Raw genomic sequence first — 18,139 nt, 5'->3', positions numbered from 1 at the left:
ACACCGCTGTAAACAACATTTTCCCTGGTGGGATAATAAAGTAAAACTTGAATATGAACTGCGTAATACTCAATATCATCATGAGTAACTTCATGTTTTAATGTCAGTCACATGTTCTTTGTAGATGTGTTTCTGAGACGTGCAGGTGCAGTTCAACACTGAGGTCTGTAGAGGGCGCCCATTCTACATAAAATACCCTGTTTAAAAGCCACTCCCCTCATCTCTATTGCTCAGTGTGAAGGGTCTATACCCTGCTGGCTTACATGTGTAGAGGCTTTTTTTGTATTTTATTCTATAAGTAAAGAGGTAATTAATTCCTTATTGTTAACTTATCTCCATTGGTTGCATCAGCAGCAGTATTATCATAAGAACTACGAAACGACTACAGGTCACGTTGCTAGCCCTAGATCTATCCCAGAGGGAATGGTACAATCAGGATGGCCGAAACCTATTTGTTAGCTGGCTAATGGAACCGTGCTGAAAGTTGATGAGAAGTCAAACACTGATCCTGCGCGTGCGTGTGTGAGTGAGTGCGAATGAAAAGTGTGTTGGTGTTTGTGAGAATGAAATGTGTGCATGCGTGTGACAACGAAAAGTGTGTGGGTGTGTGTGAGAATGAAAAGTATTTGCGTGTGACAGTGTATGTGTCTGTGTGTGCATGTGTGAATGAAAAGTGTGTGGTTGTGTGTGAGAATGACAAGTGTGTGGGTGTGTGTGGGAATGAAAAGCGAGTGTGTGTGAGAATGAAAAGTGTGTGGTTGTGTGCGTGTGCTGAGTGCGTGTGTGCGGTCTAACCTGACTGGGTTGTTGTTGAGTGAAACTCTGAGCGACTCCAGGCAGCCCAGTAGCTGAGTGTCTCTGATGTCTGACCTCAGCTCTTGGATGTACATCTGCGCTGACCTGGAGCTCTCCTTCTGGCTCTGGCCCTGCAGATAGAAGACAAGACAAACAGTCAGTCAGACAAGACACAGACAGAGACAGACTGACCTACAGGCACACAGACAGACATAGACAGAGACAAACACAGTGCGTTTACATGCATTTATTATCGGATAAAGAAACGAATAAGACTTTTAAAATGCATGTAAACACCTTTACCCGATCTACTTCGGAACGCAATCGGCACATGAACGGACAAGCGAGATCGGATAAGAACACCTAGATAACTCGGTCATAGTCCGGTTTCTACCTGCATGTAAACCCGCGTCGGATTTCACGTTCTGCGCATGATCGAGATCTTGCGGCCGGGGGAGGTGAGCCGGAAGTAGAAGGAGACGATAGTCGTGTTGTTGTCGCCATTGAAATATAAACAATCCTTATTCCTTTATAAATAAAACCTGCGTCGGATTTCGCGTTCTGTGCACGCTCGAGATCTTGCGGCCGGAGGACGTGAGCCGAAAGTAGAAGGAGACGGTAGTCGTGTTGTTGTCGCCATTGACATATAAACAATTCTTATTTCTTTATAAATATAAATATTAAATTATGTCTTTATGACGCAGAAGATGGAGGAAACCGGTGTCATGCCATTGCCACCTATAAGAGTATCATCATCAACATGCATTCAGTACACACTACGCTTCTATTTCAACCAAGGCTGAAGTAAAAGTACATGTTTTCCTAAACGTTGGTCATCAACGAGGTTGTAAAGTAGTAACTTCGGGGACATCTGTCAAATAAACGTTTTTTTCTTCTGACGTGTATACGTTCTTAATTCAATCATTGCGCCGCGACCGAACTGACGGGGATATTCTCTGATATTATGAATCTTTAGACTGCGTCGGGTTCTCCGACTCTCTGGTACTTCCACAACAAAGACTCGTAGTGGGTGTTATATCGGTCATGGTGGAGAAGGAATTGGGGGAAAGAAATTTTGACCTTGATTCTCTGAAGTCAAGATTGAAACGCTACATGGAGGAAAAAGGGATTGTTGCCGTATGCGGGACAGCTGTCAGTTCAATTCGGGTCCATGTAATTCCTCCGATGCTCCATTGTTCCGACCTCTCGGTCGTATGCGGACTCCTCCGGCGGCGGAGCAGCGGGAGGAGTCTGCATACGATCGAGAGGTCGGAACAATGGAGCGTCGGAGAAATGACATGGACCCGAAGTGAACTGACAGCTGTCTACTGAAAACATCTTTCTTGAATGCCACCTGAGTTTGTTGTTGCTGGGTCGTAGAGGTCAACCAGAAGTGGCTCAGCCATGCTCCGGCCATTATCCGACCTCTTAAAGGCCATGTACGTTCGGATAATTGACAAGGTCCGTTCGAGTAGCAAAATCGGTATGAGGCTTAATTTGATCTAGCGGTCCCATGTAAAGGCAGCGAAACAGAACAAAACGAGAGAGAGGGAGAAAGACAAAATAAGACCGAGACAGAGACAGACAAGATAGACCAGGACAGATAGGCAGTAAAAGACAGACAAGAAATAGAAAAAAGAGATTCAAGATAAGATGGAGACAGACATAGCAGAGAGGTCAATGAGAAGGAGAGACAGACAGAACGAGATACAAATCAGTCTAATCCCTAAGGAGGGCAACAAACGTTCAGGCAGGCTATACTCATTGCCAATTTAAAAGTGATGAGCCCAATTTAAAACTTGGTAAAAGGTTAGTGCACCGAGTTGATCTCAAAGGACCTATTTGAGTCTATTTCTCTGCCAAATTAGGCGTGATATCGACCATCTGCACATGGCTTTGTTAGCCCTCTCTCTCCCTCGTGGAGCCGTTTAGCATCAGCATATTGGCCTGCTGTTCCTACAGCACTCACTCAGCCACCGACAACAACATGGTGCAGGCTCCTTTTTCTGGCTGTTGCGGTATTTTGGGAGAGATGGGTTTGCGGGGGCATGCTCAGTGGGAGCGCCGTAATGAGAAAAATTTAAAAATAAACCTCTGCGGAAAACAAGATGGAAGATGGAAAAAAACATTGAAGAAGTTCATCCATACGGATGCTTGTTTGTTCTATAACTTCCCATAATGTAAAAAGAAAAGGCATTAAGGGACTGAATCTGCCTTCCACGACACTGACGTCAGCATTCTATTAAGGTGTGGGTACTGACAGCCTTGGACGTGTGGAGGTAGCGCGAGACCATCTCCCGCTTAATGCCGATGTCCTTCTGTCTCAGAGGCTTCTGCTTCTCCTCGTTCAGGTTCATGTCCACCTGCATAGCCGGGGGGAGAGAGAGCGTTACAGAGAGGTAGAGAGAGAGAGAGAGAGCGCATTACACAGAGGTAGAGAGAGTGAGCATTACACAGAGGTGGAGAGAGAGGGGTAGAGAGAGAGTGAGGTAGAGATGGGTAGAGACAGAGGGGTAGAGAGAGAGGCAGAGATAGGGAGAGAGGGGAAGAGAGTGAGAGAGGGGTAGAGAGAGCGGGGGGTAGAGAGAGAGGAGGGCGTGATGGGGTGGACATATCAGAAGGCAGCACATAATTAATAGAGACAGAAATAAACCTGTTTGGGGAAAGAAAAAACAAGAAAACGGTTGACAGTTTAATAGGAAACTGTCCTAAAAATACAAAATGAATTACATTTTAAATCAAATCTGCAAGGTGCTCCTATGTGGCAAAATTGCAGGGTTGAAACAGTTGCTTCTAAACACTCACAAAGTTGTTCAGAGGAAGCTTAATGGGCAAAAGTCTGGCTAATAAGGATAACTTTCTACTGACTGATGTTTCTACTGCTCGACTTTTCGCATTTTTCTAATGTGTGCCAGAAAATTATGTACGTGCTTTTTGGTGCAGCCTTTTCACTAAATAACCATACCACCAACGCTGTGAGTGCACACATTCTAAGGACGTGTTCACAATGGGAATTGAACCCTAACCCCATTTATTCAGCATTTCTCTCCAAAAAGATGTGAAATTTAACGGAGAACTGTGGAATTTCCACTTAAGAAAAAATACACAATATGATCAACTAGAAAATAATCAACGTTTCCACTTGATTATTTAAAGTTTGATTTAAAAACCTAAATCGCAATAAGAATGTGATTAATTGCATATCCCTAACATATAGTCTAAATTCAACAGGAGCTCAGTGGACGGACGGCCCACTCTGAGACCACTTAAAGGAGGTCTCCGTTTCCCCGTCACTCAGGTCCCCGTGGCGGTCCCTCCCCCCTCACCAGCATCTGTTGGAAGAGTTCCAGCACCGACTCGTCACTCAGGTCGTGCAGCGCGGTGCTCTGTCCGCTGGGCTCGTAGCTGGTGGAGTGGCGCTGGGTGGGCCCCGGGCCCCCACGCTCCTTGTCCTTCTTCACCCTCATGCTGGTGAAGCGTTCCAGCTGGGGGGAGGGGTTAGAGAGGACACACACACACACACACACACACACACACACATGTTAGAGAACAATGTTCCTGGAGGGGTGATGGTCCAAAAACAGCAACGGTCGCAACATCAAGCAGGGAATCCGTAATCAACGCCACCGTCAGAAGTGAGATAATGTCTTGAGGATGGAGAATCCATCGGGCAGTGTGTAACTCTCTAGCCCCAAGGCAAAATCGTATGGTTTACAACTCAACGTAAATGGCAGATGATTAGGGACAGGACAGGTGAACAGGCTGGGTGTTTTCTTTCTGGCGTACAAACAAGAGTTGTGTCTGTCCGCCGGACAAGATCAATGACGGGTCGGTGTAAGCAGCTGAGCATAAGGGGCGGCCTAAAGCAAACACTTAAGCCATCTGCTCTCCAGTAGCTGTTATAAGCTTTGGGTAACGAGCCGTCAATGTTTGGCGACAGTGCTACTGACAGTATCCGCCATTAAACAAAAATACCATTTAATGGATCTAGGCTGGGCAGCAGCGGCCTTAAGCAAACATTGCCGTGTGGGCTACCTCCATAAAGGTGAAAGTACGAAAACAAGTCGTTATCTTGTAAAGATACAGGCAGGTGGCCATGATGGCTCTTAAGGTGGGTCCAGTGACTTGGAGGCTACATCCGTTAGCCTGAGCATGCTGAGCAGTCAAGGTGCTTCTCTCCTGCATGCAGGACGGGTGAACTGATGGCTGGACGCAGACGGACAGACAACGTGATAACCAGCAACAAACGGTGGGTGTGGTCGGGGTTAGTGCGACAGACAGTGAACGGTGAAGTTAAAGTGGGATGGTGGTGGTGGTGGGCAATGGGGAAGCACACAGATGCACATACATGCAAACATGTGTGTGGAGGTGGGGGGGGGGTTTCACGTCACAACCACACCTACCTCTTCGGGAATCAGCCGTTTGAGTTTCTGTACAGAACGGATGCAAGAAGGAGAGACACAGAAGAAAAAATTGGAAATCAAAACAAGGCACGGGAGGATTAATCAGAGAGTAGGGGAAAAACAACCGCGCAGACAAAGGGTGGAGGGGAAGTCGATCAATTAGATGGAAATCAATCAAAGGGCTTCAAAAGGAGTAGTATATTTCAAAGGAGTTCATTACTGATTGATCTTGGCAGGATAGGAGGTGGACAACACACCGGCATGCTCGCTAAATCAATGGTCTCATTAAAACTGGGCTCTAGATTAGCCCGTGGATAGTCTGGCCCCTTGGAGAAAAGACTGCCGAAGATTGAAAGCGTGACCTATTGGTGGGATGAACAGAGACTAGCAATTTTTGTCTGTGAAAGTGTCGATACGTGGTTCAGGTCCCTTCGGCCACTCAGTACACGCACTTGCAGGTCTTGTCCACGAGGTGTCCACATAACCCCAATAATGATCCTCGATGGCAAAAGTTATGTAATATCACTTGTATGCACTAGGGGGTACCTCTCCAAATGTTTACAAATTTCTTTGAAGGAAACACATTCACAAACGCACACACACACTTTAATCTTTTGAATGAAGATGATTGGTCACACAGTATCAGTTTTGACTGAACAGCTGGCAGAGACTCCCTCAATGGCTCATTTTACGGGGGACAAATGTGCCACCTTCGAAAACCTGGCTAAAAACAAGTGTGAATCACTCAGATGTATTCGACGTGTGCCCACATTCACAAAGGCAGCCATGGATCATCGGAAAGAAATCACTTATGCTTCATCTTGTATGATATTATTATTGCACATTTTATTGAGTTAATCTGAATCAGGTCACTGGCGCTTTAGGGGCTATTGAGCTTCTGTCTCTGATTGGATGCAGTCGATCTATCCCGGGTTGTTTACCTGGGAGCTGGGTTACTTTCTGCCGTTTCTGGTGAAGTCGTGTGTTAATGAGTGTTTTAAGGGAGTTTCTTCTTGCCCTCTGGGGGGGGCTAGGGTTAGGGGGTGGCATAATGACAAGGTCAGTTAAACTCTTTCAGATTGCGATTAAGGGCTATACGAATACAATTTATTTGAGATTGAACAAGCATCCAACATCGAATAATCTATGTTGGATGCTTGTTGCCTAAAAAAGGCTAAATCGTTTTATCAACTCATTAAAGAGTCATTGTAGCTGTCGACATAATAAACCGGCTAATCTTCGGAATAAACTTCCTCTGGAGTTCCAGCCTCCCTTGCCAACTAGCTTGTGGGTAAACAGTTGGAAGTAGTACCAGGAAGGCCCCATTAGCGTGAATCCTGATGGTCATATGTAAACTCCCAGGTGCTTCCGACTGAGTGGTGGAGCAGATGCTTACACAGCAGAAGACAGCAGAGGTCGACATGAAAGCCAGCACTTAACGGCACCAACGGTTCTCGTCCAGCTACAGTTTTCTAGTGCTCTCTCGCCCCCTCCCCCTGCTCTATCTCTCTCCCAAGAGAGGCACCGGCCTTAAGGCACTAGGAATAGACCACAAAACAATTGAACTTTGTTGGGGAAGAAAATGAGGGAAATTCCAAGGCACACAAGGGGTCATTTTGGTTTCACAAACAATATATGGAGATGGATTCCAGGTCAAGTTAATTCAGACGGTTTATTAGCAGCGACATTGTTATCAAAAGACAAGAGACGCTGCTGACAAAACATTGTGGTAATAGGCATGTTAGAAAGAAAACTCCTGGGAAAAGTACCCGAATGCTGGCCTAACACCTGTAATTACAGATATTTAGAAACCTAAAAAAAAAACTCAGTGCATCCGAAAATACACTCCGCACTAGAATCTTCTCTTCAATGAGCCTGCAAAGGATAAAAATACTTTTGACTTCCTGGCAAACATAAGTATTATTAGTTGCAAACCGAAAGTGGACGGCCACATGAATATACTTAACCTGTTCAGCAATCGACATGCTGCTTTAGTCCGTCGGCCTGATCATGGTCTAATGATTTGTGATAATGAATAAGCCCACATCCTGGATTTTTAATTCTCCCAACCTCCTCTCCTTAAATCCCTTTCCTGCTTGTTAGCACTCCTTCGGCACAAGCTCCTCACCTAACTAACCGTCTCTTCCTCCCTCCCTCCCTCTCTCTCTCTTCCTCCAGAGTCATGGCTCGTTGGTTCAAGCTCTGACCGACCAGCCTGCCTGACACACAATCCGTCTCCCTCTCGTCTTCTTTAAACCGTCATTTCTTCTTCCATGTCCTCTGTAATTACTGTCTGGTAATTCATTCACATGGGTAGCGCATGGAGATTATATATATTTTTTTACATCTCTCTCTCGCGCACGCACACACACGCACACCCCCCCATAAACACACACACACCCACAAACACACCTCCACACGCACACCTTGGATTTATGTCGGTCTGCTATCAGCTGAATTGTGTGTGGAATTCAGCTGATAGCAGACCGTTCCTCTTAAGGGAGGCATTCCGAACGCAGGTGTAAAGTACTGGCCCAAAGCCAAATCAATGGTCCAACCAGGTATTCTTTTTACAAGCCATGAAACACTATGCAGTAGCATTCAGCGTAGCATTCAGCTCAAACAAAACGTATGGAACTTCCAGATTCTAGCCAAGATATTTCAGGTGTTCATGATGCAATGTTCCAGACACACCAGGCCCTCAGCTTTAAGATCTCACATGCACACTTGATGAGTAGGTGTCGCTTTAAAAAAAGGCGCAGAATAAATAACCGAAGCTTCAACAGGCTAGGCAGGGCTGACTCCTTAAAATGATGTTCCCCACTTCAGCCAGGATGCACCATACAATGAATTATTATTAAATGTTCACATCTTTAGTCGCGTTGAGCATCCTGACACCGGTCCAGTCTTTGGTCTAATGAGACCTCCCGTGTTCTGCGTGTGTCTTGTGGTGCTCTGAAGCTGTGGATGAGCGGGGGGCTGTCTGTTTGACCGTTGCTGTGTCTGGACAAGCTAATTGGCCCTTTCCCTGCCGCAGAGAGAACATACAAGGAGGGGGCTGGCGGTACTAGAGAAAGGTGTTCTGGTGGAGAGAGTGGGACGGCTGTTCTGTTTAATGATAAGGTAGTTAGGGGTGGAGATGGCCACATCTCTGCTTTCGATTTTCCGCTAAAACCTTGCAAAACAGAAACATGCACACACACACTTGGATACAAGTGAGGCCATCCCAGCCACAGAGCGGAAACAGAGGAGTTGACAGCAAGCGAGGGATTCTGGGTAATCTCACAGGAAACATAAATACTGTTTTCCACAGGAACAAAGAGTCAGTGGAGCTGGGGGGGGGCGGAAGGAAAAGACATACAAAATAGACCCCAAAAATACTAAATAATATTATAACGCAAATGTACCAACACTGTGTGTGCGTGCGTGCGCTCAATCCTTGATCCAAGGCAGGCTCATGACTCAGAATGAGGCATTAAACCATGCACTGCTATAACACACACACACACACACACACACAGTCAAGGAAGCTACATCAAATGAAAGTTGAGCTTCTCCATTTCTCCATTCCGTTCACATGATGATTCTGTGAAGATGACAAGAATTGATGCTGGCTACAGTAGGGTGAGGCAGGTCTCTATATCGGTCCGTGACCACACGACCAAGATAAGTAACAGTAGCACTCGCATCCGAGATGCTTTGCAGCTTTCCGGTTTCTCCCACCTCGGGTTGGTTCTCTATTTGTGTTGCCACTCACTTAGCTCATCAAGTTTATTTAGATTAGCCTGGGAAGGGTTGCCTTGGATGAAAGTTATCAAAAGTGTTATTTATAGGGAAGAGACATTTATGCTTTGACTTTCTGTCACCCAGGAAGCTAAAATAACCTTCTGAATTCAAATGAGGGGCTCGCAATCGACTAGCATATTGCCCTGCACCTTAACGGTATGTTTGGCAGTGTTTGCAAGGAGAACATGACTAGATTGCAAATGTTGACATTTCCTCGTTCTCTGCTAGAGAGCCAAGGTTGGCAGGCCAAAGATGAGATTGTCCGGTCGGCCATTAGCGCAATGGACTAGCAAAACGACTAGACGGCCGTTTCACTGGGCCTGATCAAATTATCTGTTCCCCGGAATGAGTGTTTATTGTGCGATAATCCAAGTGTGTGCTGGGAGAGTGTGAATTAAAGTGGATACGGGCAAAAGGCAAAGTGGGGGCAGCTGGACAGGAGGTGAGGGGTTTCCCTGATGAGGGGCTAGGCAGGTGTGCTGGGCCTCTACGGTTCGATGGTTCTGCCCCCCCCCCCCCACACACACACACACACAGGGGGTCTCCAGCCTAGAGATGTTCTGGGAGACATCAGCTGAAAGTGAAGGTGAGGTGAAACCCTGTTTTAGCCCGACTTCGACACCATGTGATTAAAAAAAAAGCAGCTTGCTTCCCTGGAATGTGTACAGGCTGGTTCGACATTAGTTGGCGGGTTCTTCTGCTCAAGGACACTTCAGCAGAACAAATAGTCGTCCCTTCCAAACGTCCAGGACACAGGTGGCTTCCACACCTGCACACTGATGGCTCAGGAAATCATTTGGCGCCTTTTTTAATAAATCATAAGCATATTATCTGTGTGTGTGTGGGTGTGTGTGTGGCAACAGGCAACAGATGCCAGCAGAGGACACCGTTGAGCGAGATGTTGTGGAGGATACGCCTGGAGCCATCTACCCACCAAGCACTAGGTCATGCAATAAGGCTTCACTCACACAAGGGGACAAACACGGTCACCTATTCGGAATGAGGAACTATTTGCTTTAGAAAGGATACTTTGTTTGTTCTCTTTCCTTCTCCCCCTCTTTCACTTTCTAACCTAAGCAGTTAAAACTTACAAGGAAACATATGATGTATACATTTCCTGAAATGGATGGAGCTCTCGCCCCAATTCTCATAAGGAAATATGTGTCTTAATGTGTTTTTGTTTTATGTATTATTAAAATGTGCAAATGCAGATACGATATAGGTACACACACACACACACACATTAAAAGACATAGGAATAAAGTACTTAAAAAATAATAATAGTATTGTCTCCCTTCCTCCGAGAATGATGTCCATCGCCCACTTCAGCTCGGTGACTTCATGGGAAACTAGTGAAATGAGAAAACCTGGACTATTCATAGAATGAACGAGCAACGGCAAAATATATATGAGCCCCTTTTGGATTCATTTGTCAAAATAAAAGCATGACGTCAGTGTGGGTGTGGGAGTATTGGAGAGATGGAGAGATCTGGTAAGTCTCGTTGTGTTGATGAGTGTGATTACTACGTTGCCGTGGCTACGAAACGGTGAGTGCACGTCGGAGTCACTGAGGGAAAGGCAGGGCTAGTAAGAAGCAAGCATGCCCACTTGTGGCTTGCATTTCCTGTTCATACAGTTGAAACAGGAAGTTACACACCAAACACGCACACGCACATGTACACACACCCTTTAACCGTTAAACTGCCTCACACAAAAATAAATCCTCCCATTAAGTGCAGCAATTACTCACAATGCATAGAATGGGGTTAGAAAATCAAATTAAATAAATTATAAATACATATTTAGACAGCCATAGCTTTAAAAAAGGCTGACACAAATACGCCAAAGGTTGTAGTAGACTTATTGTATAAGTAGAGTTCATTGGCTCCATAATGTAGATTGAGAAGAGTGAGGATGAACGATAGTTGCAGGAGGTGAGTATCAGCAGGAAGAGTTTCAAGCTCGATTAAACCCTGTTCCTTCCTCAGCCGATACACCCCTCTCTGACCCACACACACACACACACACACACACACACACACACACACACACACACACACACACACACACACACACACACACACACACACACACACACACACACACACACACACACACACACACACACACACACGCCATGTGTTGCAGAGTGTTTGCAAGTCAAAGTGGGACATGTTTGCTGCATGACTGAGCTCCAATGCTGCAAACATCGACAGTCTACCACCATGAACAGAGAATGAAATACCCCATTAATCAACCACCCCGACCCCAGGCCTCGTCATAAACAGGCGGGGCTGCAGTGCCACTGTCTGTGAGCAGGGCTCCTTGTCTGTCTACACCACCCTCTGTTGTGGTCGAGTTCAGGCTTTAGTCTCATTCCCACACTGTGAAACAGAGCGTCTGCAGATCGCTCACTCTCTGCATGCCATGTGTTTTTGGAGTACCACATGATAAGACAACGCATTTGAATAGTTGCCAGTATGGCTTGAAGCATACAGACATCTGTCCGTCTGTTATAGGTTATTAGCCTTTTTCTATTTTCCAATCGTATATAAATTGAGCCCCAAAGAAGACTTCTAGCAAAGGGCTCTAGACTGCATGAATGCAAATGCGTTTCAGGAACCGACTGGTAGCAGATATTATTTGTGATGTCCTGCTTCTGTGAAACATCATGTTAAGGCCAGGGCTGGCACATCCAGTGATTGGCCTGAACATGACCTCTTCTCCAGGAGATCATATTTTAGTAAAACATAACACCACCGTTCCAGATATTCCATGGTTGGTTATGATGAAAACATTTTTATTTGCCGGCAATGTTGACGCAGCCTGGTAAAAATGAAAACCTCTTGTCCATGCACCGTGAAGTGCATGCAAAACAGGATGGGTGTACAGACAAAGCGAAACTGCTGCTTGCATTTTACAAATGCCAAGATCGATTCATTCCAACACCCATGCAGCAACACCATGCTCCTCCCTGACAGCTCCGTGCCATAACCAAAACTTTACTCCTTGCTTTGCAATGAACCGTTTCCTCTGTAACCATGGCTTGGAAACAGCCTGTGATCCATGGTAAGAGGTTGACACCGCCCCTGCTTCCTGAAAGACAATCACTTCAAAACAGGCAGAGGTTCAGCCTATGGCCAGTCATCACAAGTGTGATAACCATAGCTATGCAACTCATTGGGCCCTCTGGGGGGAGGGAGGGTTGATGTTCCTCTGGAAGAGGATGAGAGAGCCTTTGCATTGGGATAGATAGGTTCAATGTCTGCCCATATGCCTGGAGCCATTACGTGGTGCTGGGGCCAGAGAGGCAATCTCAGAGAACAAACACTCCAAGGGAAAATGGCAGGAAACAGTTGCATATCATTTACTTGCTGCAACTGCAAGTGAGTCACGAAGACTGTTGAATTGTACCCTTGTTTGAACAACCACAATTTTCTATTGTGCAATGGTCGTTCAGAGTGTGTGTGTGCCTGTGTGTGCCTGTGTGACAATATAGGTCAGGACAGAACAAAAGGCCCTGTAATATAAAATCTAACGCATGCCGCCTTGACGACCACCTCCATCCTCATTCTCCTGTTTTATGAACATATCCATTCAGCGTTCCCCCTAGCACTAACACAGGGTCTCTATGCACACCATCCCACCAGCGGAAGACGGAACAAATGAAGTCGAGCTAACTATATGAACTGGCAAAGTGGCAACCAATCATAACTGATTGTAAAACCCTTATGGATCCTGTAGTTTGCGGAGGAATTCTTGATGTGCCTCACTTCTGAAACCAATATCAACTGAGTGACAAATAAACGGAAACGGGGTGTCAAATTGAACACGATGCTTTGAACAAGGGAGCTGAAACAGCACCTTTTACACTCATGACAGTCCTGTCATTAGGCGCTCAGACTATCCAAGATGTGCCTACGAGCATGCTAATCAATCCCTCCGGAGGAGATAGTCTAAAATCGACATAATTGGAAAGAATTCATCTCCATCCAAGCAGGCAAAAGGTTATCAGGATTTATCGAGCCCCTTAGAGAAGCAGGGGAGGACAATGAGACGGTTCTTCAATCAGAGCGTGTGATGATCGCTGGGCATTTTCTGCCTGTTGACTCGCAGGCCATGGCCACCCTCCCCTTGAACACTAATGAAGCTTTCCAGCAGCACACCGCCTTGATTGCCACCTCAGCAGACGCTCAGTGTGCGGCCCTGAGAGAGAGAGAGAACCCGCATCGCTGGGCATCACTTACGACGCACTCCAACAATGCCTAACAGATGATGATCAGGAGGGAGCTGTGTGTGTGTGTGTGTGTGTGTGTGTGTGTGTGTGTGTGTGTGTGTGTGTGTGTGTGTGTGTGTGTGTGTGTGTGTGTGTGTGTGTGTGTGTGTGTGTGTGTGTGTGTGTGTGTGTGTGTGTGATGACCACTTAAATGAAGGTCTAATTTCACTAGCGAGGCCAAAGTCTCCTAACTGATGAGTGTGCACAGAGCACTTCCACCCTCCACTCAGCAACATCCCTGGGCCACGGCAGCAGGCTTATACCGATGGAGGCCTGGCGCACACTGAATCTTTTATGGGCCTACCGTCAGACTTCACCTGAAGTTTGCTTACTCAAGGGGATTCTGCGCATCGTATACACAAAGAACCAATAACAATCGAAGTCTCGGAACACCCATGTAATTTGGGATGTACCTTACGACAAATGACCGGACGTTTTGTGAACAACTAGTTAAGGGAGCAACTAGTGAGCACATTACAAACCAACAAGCAAAAATTGGTTGGGTAACTATTTGATGAGTACAATAACTATTTGAAATTATTGATATCCCATTTTTACAACAAAATCTGGTACTAAAAGCAATTTTCCGACATGCATCAATGCACTCAGCTCTCCTGTAGGGAATGTGTCTTGCATCACAACTGTTCTATTGTGCTTGTGGGACATAAACACGGTCTAGCTTTAGAATTCTATTTAAATATATAACAATCCAAAATAAATAGTCTGTCCGGACATGATAACGATGAACCCAGGTCTTTACAATTATAATTGTATTCATTATTTTAATTATCAGCAAGGGCGCAGGCTGGCTTGTACTTCCATGTATTTTAATTAAGGCAGGAAAAGACAGACCAGTCAAAAAGAGTGACTGCCTGACCAGATACTAGGGTGAACAGCACTGTGGCGAACTGTGAACCAGATGAAATTAAATGGTCTAATTAGACAACTGATTCCATGCTTATAGTTTTGTTTGATGTTAATTAATAATACATCATCAAAATCATGGTGTCATAAATAAATGGCTTCAGTGATTCATAGCTCGGCAAAATACTGACCAAAATTGTTTAATCGACTTATATTTCTGGTGCCTACTAGCAAGTGGAGCAAGGACTAGTCAAATAATGGTGAACATTCTTAATGTCATGTGCACCCACATGAACGCATGAAGATTCTTACTGATTATGGAGCAATTTGCATCCTTGTTCCTGTAGATGTCGTGAGGTCCCTCGCATTCACCAAGATATAAGCTTCGAAGTTCATTGCTACACTGACAATTTCCCCATAATAAACAAACCACCATTGAGGGTTTCCACACATAGCAAAAGATAATTAAGGCGAGCTCAAAGAAAACGTTACTCATGTAGGCTTGAGAAGAACATAGGAGGAAAAGAGAGGTCAAAAGGAGATATTAGGAGGAGAGAGACAGGGCGAGACAAAGCAGTCTCCCAAGAAGTTATCTGAATACCAGTTCAACATGGCTGCCATCCATCAGCATTACCCACCACTCCACCGACGTCTGACCCCTAGCCCCTCCCTTGAACTCTATTTCTCCATGCATCTTTCTGTCTGCTGGTATCCATCACCTGTACACTGTTGAGTAAACCTCCAGAGATTAAATCTAATCTTTCTGGCTCAGGTATGGATGAGTTCATTTTATTTAACATAAAACATGTTAACCCAACACATTAACCTAAATGGACCCAAAGACAGCCACTTCAGCGACCAAACAACAAGCAAAGGAAATTGCGGTCATCATGCACGTCTGCAGAGGATCTTTATAACCTTTAACCTGCAGAGGATACAGTTGTGTGTCTAAGGTGCACAGAGTTGATGCACCAACATTGACAGTCGCAGACTGCTCTGTCTAGAGTTATGAAAAGACTCCCCCCGTGGTTGGTCCCTGGCAGGCTCCAAACAAGAAACGACACTAATGAATTCATACAGTATGGGTGTCAGTGGAGCAGCCACCACTTAAAGTCTGGCAGCTTGACTTGAGCTTACTCATTCTAATACACCTTAACGACAGGTTAAGTCAGAGCCAGTTAAGAATAATCGTTTCTTTCCTGTGAGGAATGGCAAGAGAGACTTTGACGTGTGTGCGCTCGTGTGTGGACCGATGTTTGCGTGTGTGACAGCGGTTATGTTTAAGAGGCTTCGATAATGCTTGACCCATCTAACAAACACACGCACAGCGACATTACACGGTTGTGGTCCTCTCTTGTTGACATGGACACTGGTGTGCAGCCCAGTGGAAGATTAGCTGTAATCTGACAGACTGGAAAGAGTCCCACTGGAGGACTGACGTTGTAATCCCAAATAAGCCTGAAGCAACCTATAAATACATTCAGTCTCCATGTAAAACCACCTAGAAGTCTCACCCTCTACCTGACAGATCAAAAGTTGTTGCACACCGTGGACTAGAATCTAGACAGTGGGAATGCTACCACCTATCCCATATCTATCTTGTTTCTTCCCTTTAATTTGTATGGACATTTCCCCTGGTGTGTTTTCAGCAGTGCCTAAGAACGAGGGAGAGGGGCCAGAAATAGACGTAGAATGTGCATAATGGTAGTCTCATCCTCTAATGCTGTTAGGATGCACCTCCCTCTGCGCTCCATCACTCATTACATAGACGACGGCCGTAATGGATGACCACAACAGACCCGGAGCCAGTCTGCAGAGACAGCTTGAATGTCCAGGCTACAGAATAGAGGACTCATTTATCAGGTTTTGGACCTTGAAAGACGATTATCCTGGGTTCTAATTTTATAAACACAAATGTCCTCATTAATGATGTAAATCACACACACACACACACACGCGCGCACGCGCACACCGGCCGATAACCAGACCTTTGTAAACCACAGAATCCCTCCCACACACCAAGGACCAATGTGTGGTGCGCGGGGGGGGGGGGGGTGGCAGTGCAGGCGCAGCACGGCGGCGCAGGCGCAGCACGGCGGCGCGGCCGTCAGTGAGTGTGCATGTAACTCCGCGTTTACATGCGGACACATCTGATTCGCATAGATGTGGAAGAACAGCTCAATCGGAATAGAAAAGTATCATATATATACGTCTCAATTGGTTCGGAATACAATTCTATGCGGAATAGAATAGGTGGTGTAGTCCGCTATAAATACTTACGATTAGTTTGGGGTTTAACTTGGAGCAGCTGCAGTAGTTCGCAATTGGTCCACTCCGTCTGTACTTTAATGCACACCGAACATTACCGCTGTCAAGGAAATTGGATTTATTGCCTGATTCACGTCTTTGATATTATCACTCCGTAGTAGTTACAGTAGTCCGGTAACTTATCAACCCCAGCGTGTCCGGTTGCTAAGCGACGGGTCGGTGGGTTCATGTGTTAGCATCGTCGCTCTCGCTCCGTGTGTGTTTTTTTTTTTTTTAATACAATAAAGAAATAAGAAAAAAAAAGACAGAATCAATTCGTGGCGCTCGATGTTGATTCTGTGGCGCCGAGCCACACAATGGTCTATGTATGGGAAACACTGTAGCTCCTCCTGAGAGAGTACACCTATAGAAAGGAAATTGGTTAAATCAGCATCTTACCGCCAATAGCAATTAAAGGCGTGCACAGCAGAGCAGAAAATAGTCTCATTTATGAGGAAATGTTGAGCAAATGATGACAGGCAGCATGGCGGCTGGATCCTGTTGCTCTGAAGAAGACAATGACAGCGAGTATTTCCCTCAAACTCAGCGTCAGCTTGAAATACAATGTTCTGCAATCTGCATTTATTGTGGTTATTTAAAAACGATAAACAAGAAAAAGTATACTTCATGAAATTCCACCTACATTGTTTTCGCTAAAAAAGTTTATTTTACACGTGACTATTGTGACGATTAAACTGATATTTGTGGCACCTAACTGGCCCCTATTTATATCGGGAGTGCCTTACACATTGGTTGCCTTCTATTTTTACCTGAACATTTTTGCCTTCTAACTTATTAAAATTAGAAATTATCTTTCGTTTACACAGAACTCTAAGTTATTTAAAATAAGGTTTAAAACGAAATGTGTGGAAACATTGACGCAATGTTAAGGTTAAAATATCACTAAATTTAGGGATTGCTTAAGTCAAACTCCTGTGTCAAGTAAAGTATCTGGCATATAAGCTGCAAACGTCATAGCGTTAACTCTCCCACACACACCAGCCACGCAATGATTCGGAAGACAGCTTAATAGCCCACTCAGGATGATGCAAGCAATCGGGATGGTCCATGAGAGAGAGAGACAGAGAGGGATAGAACTTTCAAGATGGTATTAACTCAGACCTGTGACTCGTGGATTGCACCAAATGTACTTTGCACCTCATGCCAATCGTCTAAAGTGCTTTTGTTTTCTTTATTCCAAAGAATATGTATTGGACTGTGTATTTACTTCACTGGCTGCAATAGCCCACACACATTTTGTTCAATTCCTATAAAAATGGCACATTATTGCACCAATGTCGCGAGCAGAAATGATGTATTTTTATTTATCTATCTAAAAATATCTCTATGCAATAAATCTTTTTTTTCAAACAAATATTTAACTTTTCTACGACACAAACAACTGAGACTTTGTTAACCAAGTGTTGCAGATTGCCTAGCCAAAGTGATGACATACACGACAGGTATTGAATCTACAGCCAATAAATATCAACCCCCTCCCAAGGGTCCATTTCACAATTTATTTCAAACCATACGATGGCCCCTATGGCTGCACACTACAATAATCCACCCCCATCCAGGCAGGCAGGAATCTTCAGAGACCTAAACATGGGAGATAGCCATCTCACATGTTACCTCACTGGTACCCTTTGACACAGGAGCCTGGTCAGAAGACCCTCTGTTCCTGTTGTACAATTCAGGAGTTAAG

General features: G+C 45.1%; 1 protein-coding gene across 4 annotated transcripts in view; it reads right to left on the bottom strand.

Annotated features, from left to right (window-relative positions):
* The window catches only part of LOC132465758 (protein diaphanous homolog 1-like), a 34,607-nt gene that overhangs the window by 10,609 nt on the left and 5,859 nt on the right, over window positions 1-18,139 (bottom strand). For 3 of the 4 annotated variants that reach the window (XM_060062514.1, XM_060062515.1, XM_060062513.1), the window contains 4 exons: window positions 5,199-5,225; window positions 4,122-4,280; window positions 3,057-3,158; window positions 796-926 (listed from right to left, as the gene is read on the bottom strand). In XM_060062514.1, coding sequence (XP_059918497.1) covers window positions 796-926; window positions 3,057-3,158; window positions 4,122-4,280; window positions 5,199-5,225 — 419 coding nt within the window. The remainder of the gene's footprint in view (window positions 1-795; window positions 927-3,056; window positions 3,159-4,121; window positions 4,281-5,198; window positions 5,226-18,139) is intronic. The other variant, XM_060062516.1, reaches the window with a different exon arrangement.

This window comes from Gadus macrocephalus, chromosome 10, assembly GCF_031168955.1.
Source record: "Gadus macrocephalus chromosome 10, ASM3116895v1".
NCBI lineage: Eukaryota > Metazoa > Chordata > Actinopteri > Gadiformes > Gadidae > Gadus > Gadus macrocephalus.
This window is presented reverse-complemented; position numbering and strand designations above follow the sequence as displayed.